Source organism: Limulus polyphemus, unplaced genomic scaffold, assembly GCF_000517525.1.
Source record: "Limulus polyphemus unplaced genomic scaffold, Limulus_polyphemus-2.1.2 Scaffold3155, whole genome shotgun sequence".
In the NCBI taxonomy this organism is placed as follows: domain Eukaryota; kingdom Metazoa; phylum Arthropoda; class Merostomata; order Xiphosura; family Limulidae; genus Limulus; species Limulus polyphemus.
In genome coordinates this window covers 37859-49100 of record NW_013668765.1, presented here as the reverse complement: position 1 = coordinate 49100, position 11242 = coordinate 37859, and the positions used below count along the sequence as shown (strand labels likewise).

The 11242-nt window shown below is 36.0% G+C and overlaps 1 protein-coding gene across 2 annotated transcripts in view; it reads left to right on the top strand.

The window, feature by feature from the left end:
• The window catches only part of LOC106468765, a 60835-nt gene that overhangs the window by 31314 nt on the left and 18279 nt on the right, over positions 1-11242 (top strand). For both annotated transcript variants that reach the window (XM_022397129.1, XM_022397128.1), the window contains one exon: positions 1186-1318. In XM_022397129.1, the coding sequence (XP_022252837.1) occupies positions 1186-1318 (133 nt within the window). The remainder of the gene's footprint in view (positions 1-1185; positions 1319-11242) is intronic.

The following is an 11242-nucleotide window of genomic DNA, read 5'->3' as shown; positions in this document are numbered from 1 at the left end:
AAGTCATTCCAGAAAGAAAAAAATGGTAATTTTGATTTATTTCGATTTTCTTTTTGGTGGTTATGAGGTCAGTCAAATTGACCAACCTTGTATAAAGTTAGGGTAGAGAAAATAATAGCTAAAATATAAAGTTTTACTGAAGAAAAAAAAACATTTGAAGTTTATGTAGGAGGTTTTAGAGATTACACAAATAAGATTTGAGATTTTTGAGGTGAAGAAAAGTATTTTTATTCTCAACTTGAAAATCACTTTGCACTCGGACTAGTATACAGAAATACTATATTTATTCATGGACAAATCTCTAGTAAGAAATATTTCATTAAAAAACCTGAATTTTTGTGTATAAAAGAGTTGTAATATTTACTAAAATTCTGCCAAATTTTGTGATGATACACAAAGTGTGTTAAAGTTTATAGTATGGAAACTATAATGACTACAAAATGGTTACGAGTCAGTCAGTTTGACTGACCTTGTAGCGAGAGAGTTAATGTGAATCAACAATATGCTTTTAGATGACCCTACATTTCAGTCATAATATGATCAAGTGCATTAATAAATAAGCTTCTGACAATTATTTATGGATAAACACATTTACTGTGTATTAAAAACTTGATTTCTTAATGTTCTGCTCTTATTTTAACTTAATCTATATATCAGTTCTTCTGGGAAAAGTAAACTGCCTAGTTTTTTTAACCAGTTATTTTGCTGAAGATAATTTCATGTAAAGGATAGAGCAATAGCTTCAATAATGTAAATCCCTATAGATGTAAATGTAGTACATCTTCAAAGATTTATGACCTTCCTCATCAGTTAATAAGACTGGTACTCTGTAACTCACATGCTTCTTATTTAGCGTAAAAAAGAAGTGGAAATTTTCTATACTTATGTATCTTCAAATTAAATTATTGCTTATTTACAAGCTACCATTAAATGTGAAGGATTTTTTTAAAGTAAAAAATAAGACCCCCATCTAAAAGTCATTGTATTTTTTACCATTATTTTTAATTCCCAGGTGAGTACAGTTTTGTTGAATCAGACGTAAGAATGTTACTACTTGCATTAAATAGTTCATGTAAGGTCACATCAGGAATGAGATTATCTGCAATGTAGATATAGGTAAGAAAATTAAAGATACTATGTTAACTAAATGTGTACTGAAGTTTGTTTATTCTTTTATTTTCATAGACTCATCTTGTGTGCACCGTTCCACCTTACAGGCTGAGATCCATTGAAGAACCAGTCATGGTGCAGGTATTTGTGAAAAGTGGGGGTAAAACAAGTGATCCCCACTTTTTCACATATTTACCTTATCCTAAAGGTATATGAGATGTTTTGTTTTCTCATCTCATTCCTGAAGTTTTGGTTTTACCTGACAAGCTTAATCCTCACCAGTACTGTAAAGTAGTTTTTGGAGTTATGAATATTGAAAATAACTTTAAAAACACAATCAATAAAATGTTAAGATAAATACATGTCTAAAGGAAAAATATAAGCATATTGAATCAAGTTTTTCATAAGAATTGTCACAAAAATATTTGGCCTTGGTACTGTAGTGAGAAGTAAGCTTTGTCATTAACATGAAAGTTCTGTTTTGAAGATTTAAAGATTGGTTTCATATTTATAATAAATATAAATCTAGAAAACGTGGTAACATATGGTGTTGGTTTTCATGTGTGCCTCTTGAATGAATACATTGTTTGATTAAATGGGTAAGACCTGCTGCGAAGAAAGTGTCATGTGGTGTGTGTGATGATCTTTCAATTAATTTGGCAGTTGTCTCCTAAAAACATTCTGAAAAGCCCATACTATACATATTACATTTACAGAAGTCAAAAACATTATTTTTCAAGCTATTTCCAAATCTGCATCATTATTGATTAGAGGTTTACATGATACACATGTTTCACTATGAAGTTACAGTTGTATGATAAAAAGTATTAAGCTGTTAAACTAAATTTTATTATGTTGAAAAGTATTCATCAATATTTTTATCAGCCTGTATATTTTTTGATTCAATTAAGATCTGATATACAGACTTTACTATATATATATATCAGGTTTTAATTAGTGTATGTTTGCATTTTGAAGTGTGTTTTCATAAGGACAAAAGCTTCACTCTGTAAAGCTGTGGAGCTCATTAACTTTATATGAATATATTTTTTAGTACATGTTTAAATGACAAAACACTGCTGTTACAACAGTTCTCTTATGAATTTGAATTTAATATTTTATGTGTATCCATCCTTCAGCTTTTGAGTAACATGATATGTGAACTTGATAAACTCTTTTTTTTTCCCCTTAATGGCCCCCCAGTGGCACAGTGGTATGTTTGCAGACTTACAACGCTAGAAACCGGGTTTTGATACCCATGGTGGACAGAGCACAGATAGCCCTTGTGTAGCTTTGTGCATAATTGAAAACAAACAAACAAACACAATTTTCCCCTAAATATCCAGCTATAAAGGCTAAGCTAATCCTAGTTTTTGGTGAGGCCTAGGGCATTGTGCCTAATGTCCTTGCAAAGTTGGTAGGCTTTTGATATAAAATTACATTATTTACTTCTGTGTTTCAGTTATTTCTTTATTAAAGATACTATTGAATTTTTTAACACTGTTTTTATGTTATTAGCTTTTACTATGTTTGAGATGCATAAATCTAAAAAAAATATAAGCATATTCAGTCAAGTTTTTCATAACAAAAGTTACAGAAATTTTTAGCCTCAATACTGTAGTAAGAAGTAAACTTTGTTATTAACTTGAAAATTCTGTTTTTAATGGCATATTATTTCTATATATGAGACGGCTGCAATGACTTTCAGTTGTTTGAAACATATCTATTCAGATATTGTGACTTACAGCACAAATTGACATACACTTGAGTATACTTGTTTTTAACTTTTGCTAAATGTTGAAGTTTTTTTTCCAGCAGTTGTTTTACAGTATGCATTTTCACTATTTAATAATTAATATTAACCCCACCCAATGCTAATTTAATTTTTTCCACCATTCACATAACTCTTTCTTCAAGTCTCAAAATTATAGCATTAAATTAGGAAAACTTGTGTCACATGTAATCTCATTGTAATGTATACATAACTTTAATTTAAAGTAGGAAATCTATAAGCTTTTTTATGAATACAAATCTTGGTAGCTATATTATGTATTCATAATAACAGTGTATACAAAATAAATATGCTGCTAGGGTTGCCTGGTAATCAGTACTTTATTAGTTAAAAAAAGACATAACTTAGCTCATGTTTAAATAAACAGAAAGTGAAAAATGTCTAATGTAACCAACATTTTCAAATTTTTAGTTGATCAAACTTGATTCTAAAATTTTGTGTACGTTTTAACTTCTACTAAGAGATAAAATTGTATTGCTTTAAAAAAAACTAATAAAAACTATAAATTTTACCATAATAATAACAATAGTCTTCATAAACTGTGTAATTAAAAAAAAGATCAGTTCCAATACAGTATCTCATCTCGCATAATAGCTTCTATTGTTCAATGCTGCCCTCTATATGCTCAAATTTTTCCCTCACCACTAGCCTTGCAACTCCTACCTACCCCACATTCAACATTGTTCTACTGAGCTTTCCATGCAAATAAGCATACAGCAACCCTCCACCAATAGGAGCACTACATACACTCCTGACATAGGTTGCTCCATCTATACTAGTCAGCCTAACCTTCACTTCTCGTTTAGCCGCTATTGTGTTCAGATGTTATTGAATTTTGCTTGTGTTTTTTCACATTTGCACTCCCTTGATTTTTGTGTAGTTTCTTGAAATAGTAATCTGAAATAGTTCAGCATTTTAATTACAACTGGAGTTGGAGTAAACTTATCCCTGTTACTTTCTACTTTACTATTTAATTTGGTGAATTGATCTTAGTTGAACCATGCATTTGGAATTTTGTGTCACGAATATTACTAACATGACTACTACTATTTCGAATGTCATTTCTAAGGTTTCAGGTTCTACTCTTTTGGCTAAGGAGGTCTTGGCCTTGGTTTAACAGGAGCTTGAACACTACTTGCTTCTCCTGAACCTGGACAAGATTTTCCACTTCTGGAAGAACCTTGTCTTGATGATTAGGATTTGAAGAGCCTTTTTCCTTCCCTATCCTATGGTGAACAATCCTGTGTGTCACCTGTGGATGCTGCCAGACTTTTTTGTCTTTTTGGATATTTCACAGTTATTTTACATTTTGTCTTTGCCCTCTGTCTCATATGACCCTGCCTCCCTTTTACACACTTTTCCTTCATCAGAATACCTTGTTTCCCCCTCTCCTCTCTGGATATCAGTGTCCATGCTGACCAATTCCAGCACAATTACATGCAAGATTCAGCATGCCTCATCATCTTTGGATATTTGGCTTTGGCTTATCACCAAGCAGACTTTCCTTTTCTATATTCACAACACTTGGAGTCTTTTATGCAAGTGTGGGAAGCCAACATTGATTCTCCAGTTAGGTTCTCCTAGGTCTAATTTTCTAGACTCCAGTTGACCCTAATCCCTGTCTTTAGGTACCTGTCTACCATGCACTTCCTAGCCAATGCTATACACTGATCCCCTGCAGGATTTTTAGACGAGACCCACACCCTCATATTTTCAATGTTAGCATGTTTATCCTCTTCTGTCCTTTCCCTCCAAACATGGCTCCTCTGCTGCTGGGACTTCCTAGGTAAGGGTGCATTTTTGTTGCAGGTGCACCTACCCATTACCTATCAGCACAACCTCAGAATGGCTCATTTTTACACAGTTCTCATTTTGGAAACACTCTGGAGTCAAGGGTAGAGTCTGCACAACAACATTCCCGAATTTCTTCTTTGGTTTCCAGGTTGTCTTAGACTTCACCTGCTCCTGCTCCCACTCCTGTTTCCCATCCCACACCTTTTCAACCTTTACTTGTTCCTCTCTTCAGGGTTTCAACGGTGAGTTGTCCTATTTCTCACTGCAGAAACACACTCACTTCCAATGGTGCTGGTGACTACCCTGTGAGTTCTGGCAGGGTAGATGCACACCTGTCCGATTTACTTACCTATTGCAGGAGTTCACTTCTGGCTCTTGGGTTCTTCAGGTGCTATCCAAAGGACTCTTCATCCACTTTATTCCCCTCCATTGTCACTAGCTCCTGTGTCCTTTCCCTTTCCTTGGTATCCCACAGCTTGCCAACATCTCTCCAAGGCAGTCCAGATTCTTCAGACTGCAATGAAACCTTGTCAGGGATCCCTTGGACTGCATTATCCAGCTCCTGCCTTTCTTCCTGGACAACTTCACATAGAGGCTACATAGAAATACCACTATAGCAGGTGATCCTCTTCTGCCTCTTTGTCCTGAGTTTCATCTGTTCACAGATACTTTCCTCAGGGGTTGGGGCAGGTTTGGAGCATCAGTAGTTTTTAGGTCATTGACCTCTGATTGAGGTGACTTTACATTTCAAAATTGTGGAACTACTGGCTGTTCATCGAGCTTTGAATCATTTCCTTCCCCCTCAGTTCAGGGCAAACTGGTCATGATTCATTCTGACCATTTGACAGTTGTCTCATACATCAATCCCCAGGGTTGCACCCATTCCTGTTCACTGTTTCTGAATGCTGGAGCTACTTTTTTTTGGGCCCACACTTCTCACACACTTGTCATTGCGTGACATGTTCCAGGTGCCTTCAATCTTGTTACACATTGTCTTTCTCATCCAGACCAGATTTTCTCCACGAAGTGGTCCTTCAACCCCCAGATTTTCCAGTGGCTATGCACACAATGGGGTATTTCTAATTTGGATGCATTTGCTACACAGCTCAACTCCAAATTGCCTCTATTCTGGTCTTCAGTATCTCATCCTTAGGCCTTGGCTGTGGATGCTCTCAGTCAAGATTGGACCTATCCTCCAATCTTACTCCTACCCAGGGTGATATTCATCATCCAGACCACTCCGTGTCAGGTACTTCTCACTGCACCTTTCTGGCCGTACAGCCCTGGTTCTCACTTCTCATCCTCCTTCAACTGACTTCCCCATTACCTCTTCCTCTTTTGCCATCCCACCTCCATCAACCTCAGTTGCTGGTTCTACATCCTGCACTTCACACACTCTTTCTTCATGTGTGGATTTTATCTAGTACTTTGTGAGGAGATCTGGAATATCCATATGTGTAGTATCCATTTTACCACATTCCATTCATCCTTTCTCACTCGTGGTTTATCAGAGAAAATGGCAGACTTTTCGCTGATGGTCTCTGAGCCTTGGTTCTACCTTTCCTGACCGAATGTACCTCACATTGCAGAATTCTTTACCTAGCTGTTTAACCTATTGCAAGGTATTGTGCAGCCTTATTTAAAACCTTCCATTTTACCAGGTACTGTTAACTGTTTTCCTCTCCCACCATTTCCATTTTGTTGCATTCCTTCCAGGTTGGTCATCCTCCTCATCTTACTGTATTGCTAGAATTGGATATTAATGATGTTATCAACACCCTTACCCTTTCTCCCTTTGAACCATTGGCTACCTGTTCCTTCTACCAGCTCTCCTTTAAAACCCATTTTCTACTACTTTTGGCCTCTGGACATTGGAGGTTGGACACATTTGCAATCAATGTTTCAAATATAATTTGCCACCACACCTATGTTCTTCTTTGTCCAGATCATTCTCTTCTTCCCAAAACATTGATGGCTCGTGAGGGCAACTCTTCTTTTAAGCCAATTTACCTCCTTTCCATTTCACATTTATACCCCTGTTCAGATCTGAATAAACTTCAATGTTTAGTTTGTGTTCTTCATTGTTATATTTGCCCATTGTGGGTCTTGCTCCCAGTTATTCATTCCCTGGAACCCATCCTCTCTCCAAAACCTTTCACATTCTACTTTCATAGGTTGGATTCATCAACTTATCAGACTGTTGTATGTTGCCCTATTTCCCAATTTTTAATGTCTTTTCTAGGTGTCATCTCACCAGATTCAATACTTTACCTTTTCCTGGCAGTTCATCTTTATTGTTCTTTGGAAGAGATCATCCGGTCGGGCATGTAGACTACGCTGAACATGTTCATCTCCCATTACCTACATCATGTGGCCATTTCTTCTTCATCCAGATATCATATTCTACCTGTTGCCATTGTACACATGATGGTTCAACTGTGAATCAGTAAGTTTACTTTTATCTCTCTTTTTCCATTTTTCCCCTACAGGATCACATCACTTATAGGTAGTGGATCCCACTGAGTGGCAATTGGTGCATGTACAGGTATACTTATGGACTATCAGCCACAAGACCCACACTGTATAGCCTATAACCATCAGAGTATATTATATATATCCTGTCTGGGATACCCTCAGCGCACTACCTCCAACAGGTCGGAACTTAGAGGCTGGTGTAGCAAGGAGCAGGACCAGGCAAGCAGTTGGCTGGAACACCTCACCAGAGAAAACCAGAGGCTGAATCTGCCAATATATATACATGTATATATTGGCCTCTCCAGACCTACAACACATGGTGTTGAGATGAGGTGTTCGATAAGACCACTTGTTGGTTCTCCTTGTGAGATATAGTTCATAATTGTGCCTATACTGGATCATACTGACTTATAGACTATCATGCATAAAGCAGAAGGGGATAGCTACCCATCTCTGCCATTCCTTTGATTGAATAAATCAAGGACAGTATGCTTTTCAAAATAGGATTTCCGTGGTCACCATTATGCAGTCTCCAGTGTCAGAGTTCCTCTGGACTTCCAAGTGCATTTCCCCCCTTCTATGAGTGTAGTTTGGGGGTGCTCACCACTTACCAGTTCCTAGCCACTGGGGTGGTGGAACATTGAGGCTTCCTCCTGAATGTGCCTAATCCAAATCAGTAGAGAGTAGGTTGGTGATGTGCTGCTTGTGTAGAAGGTGTAGATCCTCTCATGAAATCAAAAATCTGTAATAGATCCATCATTATATAGTTCATTCCTAATCCTACCATCACCTGGATGTCGGTTTCCAGATGATAGGTTTTGGATTCAGGCTAAACCAGTCAACATAAATCCTCACAAGTGTTGGTTTGGAGCTGTCGTCTTGATGTCGGTTTCCGGATGATAGGTTTTGGATTCAGGTGGACCAGCTAACATAAATGCTCACACATATGTTGGTTGGGAGCCCTCGTCTTATCATGGACACAATGTACTAGTTCGTCAGGGTACCCCCAGCATACCTCTTCCATCAAGCTGAGGCTTAGGTGTTCAATATTGCAAGGGGCTTGACTGGCTAACAGGTACTCTTATTGAATGGAATACCCCTGGCATACCACTTGGAGGTTGCAACTCAAGTTCTGGTAGTGCATGGAGCTGGACCAGAAACCAGAAGTCTGTTTGGTATTGGATTTTAGTGAACCACCAAACAGGAACTTCCCTTCTACCATAATTTGGATGTTGGGTTCCAGAGCAGTTGGTGTTGGTTGAGGATTTGTGCACATGTGCCCAGTCTAGTCAGATGGAATGAACATCTTCCCTTCAGTCTCATAGGCTTGAAGTGAAGATGGTAGGGACCCTCCCCCTACTGCAAAACAGATGATAAATACTTGAGGCTGCCTGGTTTTGGACTGAAGTTGACCCACTGAGTATAGTCTACTTTCCCTAGCCATTTTAAACTGTGGGGCACATCAGTTTTCTTTTCCACACCATTACTATGTTTGGTTGGGGACCCTCTATTCTGCCATCTCCTGGGTGTTTATGTTGGGTGTAGAGGTGGACTAACCAACATGTTTACATTAATGGATGTGCTCCAGCTAATTTCTGCCCGTTTATTGGACATTTACTACCACATTGGTGTGTTCCTCTCTCATCAGAGGTCACTCTCTCTAGACCTTCTTCAGACACTTTCCAGAGGGTACTCATACAAGTAACTTTTGCATTGGTTCTCTCCACCTCTTCAGTGTGGAATTCTAGCTATTATGTGAGGTAAGATACTGTATCAGGAGTTAATATTTTCGTACACTGAAAGTATATTTCTGATAAGTACTTACTTCCCCTCACACTTCCTGCCCTTCATCCCCACTTCTGGTGCTTCTTTTGTGCCTAATCTCAAAGTGAAGATTAGGATTATATAGTATAAAAGGGAGTAATCTGTATCAGGAGAGTGTGTTGCACTCCTATTGGTGGAATGTTGCCGCATGCTTATTTGCTTTTGAAGATGTAGTAGAGCCACATTGAACATGGGGTAAGTAGGAGTTTCAAGGCTAGTGTTGAGTGAAAAACTCTGTGCATATAGAGGGCAGCATTAAATGAAAGGAGGTAAGAACCTATCAGAAATATATTTTCAGTGTAGGAGAATATCAACTTTTGTTGAAGATTTTATTATATTTAGTCTTCTTTAATCTGAAAGGGTAGAATACAATTTAAATCTTATCTTATAGCTGCTCGCTCACATTTTTGGTATAGAAAGTATTTTGACTGCTAAGCATGCTTAAGCTGTTGTATCATATAAACTTTGTTTTTAAGGTTACTTGCTTAACCTTAACATTTTTCTGCCTCCGCCCAATTTTTTAAATTTAAACTGTAGATAAGACTGTGTGTAAAAGGTATGCACCTTAGACAAAGTGAAGGATGGATTTTCTAGCTGAAATGTTGAAACACCAGTGTTAAAATAGCCAAAAGTACTTTGTATGTATTGTAAGACCAGCATTTTCAGTATTTTGATAGAAGCAGTGCATAATGTTTGGTGCAGTATGCTAGCTTGCTAAGCCTGATTTATTTTACAAGAACTTCTTAAAAAATTTTAATAACTTAAAAAAATTACAACAAAGATGCCTGTCAAGACTTATAAAAAAATAAAATAACTTTTGTATGAACATTTAGCAAGATATGAGAGCTGTAGGTAACCATTTTGATTTCCATTGAAAGTTACCTATTTTCACATCTGCAACATTTAGTATAACACCTGTTTGTACAAAGAGTTTTAAATGTAATAGTATATGAAATTTCTATGCATAAGAACATGACAATAACTTTTTGTTGACACATATTATTCCATTTTATTACTAGATTCTTTTTTCATTCTTAGGATTTATCATTTGACTTTCAGTGACATATTAACTCTTTGGATAATGTAGATAAAATATTATTGAAAGAAAATGAAGAATAACACATGGTTTCTTTGTTCACTTTTTTTATGTATGACACAGTAACTTTCTGAATGGTCTCTAAATTAAAATATCATATATTTTAAAGCTGATTTGGGTAATAAAATTTAAATTTCAGGTAAATTTTCATTGATCAAAAACTTCTCGTATGAACATAATAAACTTTTATGGTGAGGTATTTTTTGTAGTTAAAGATTGGTTTCATATTTTCATAATAAATATACATTTAGAGAAAACACAGTAACATGTGGTTTTGATTTTATATTTTTTATGTGTAACTCGTGAATGAATATGCTGATTAAATGGATAAGAAAGTGTCATGTGGTGTGTGATCATTTTTGGATTAATTTGGAGAAGTCTGTTTTGTAAAAGCATTCAATTCTTAAAAAAATAACTAGACTATATATAGTTATATATTCAAACTTGCATAATTATCAATTAGAGGTTTACAGTCCATTACACGAGAAGTATTTCACCATGAAGTTACAGTAACATCATAAGAAGTATTAAGTTGTTAAACTGAATTTCATTGCATTGAAAGTATTCAACAATAACTTTATCAGCCTGCATGTTTTGTGGTTTAATTAAAATTTGATACACAGACTTCACAATGTATCAGATTTTAATTAGTGTGTGAGTGCTCTGAAGTGTGTGTTCATAAAGACAAAAGCTTTACTGTGTAAAGCTGTGGAATTTATTAAGATTATATGACTATTTTGTAGTATGTTTTTGATTGACGAAAACACTCCTGATACATTTTTCTTGTATGAATTTGAATTGAATATTTCATGTACATCCATCCTTCAGCCTTTGAGTAACATGATATGTCAACTTGATAAACTCTTTTTTCCCCCTTAATATCCAGGTGTAAAGGCTGAGATAATCCTAGTGTTTGGTGAGGCCACAGGCATTGTGCCTACTGTCCTTGCAAAGTTGGTAGGCTTTTGATATAATATTACATTATTGACTTCTGTGTTTCATTTTTTTTTATATTGATTTTCTTAAACACTTTATTTGATATTATAAGCTTTTATTATGTTTGAGTGGTTTGATGATGCATAGATCTTTTCTTAGATAATACCAAGTTACTTTTTATCCTACTGTATATATATATATATATATATATATAT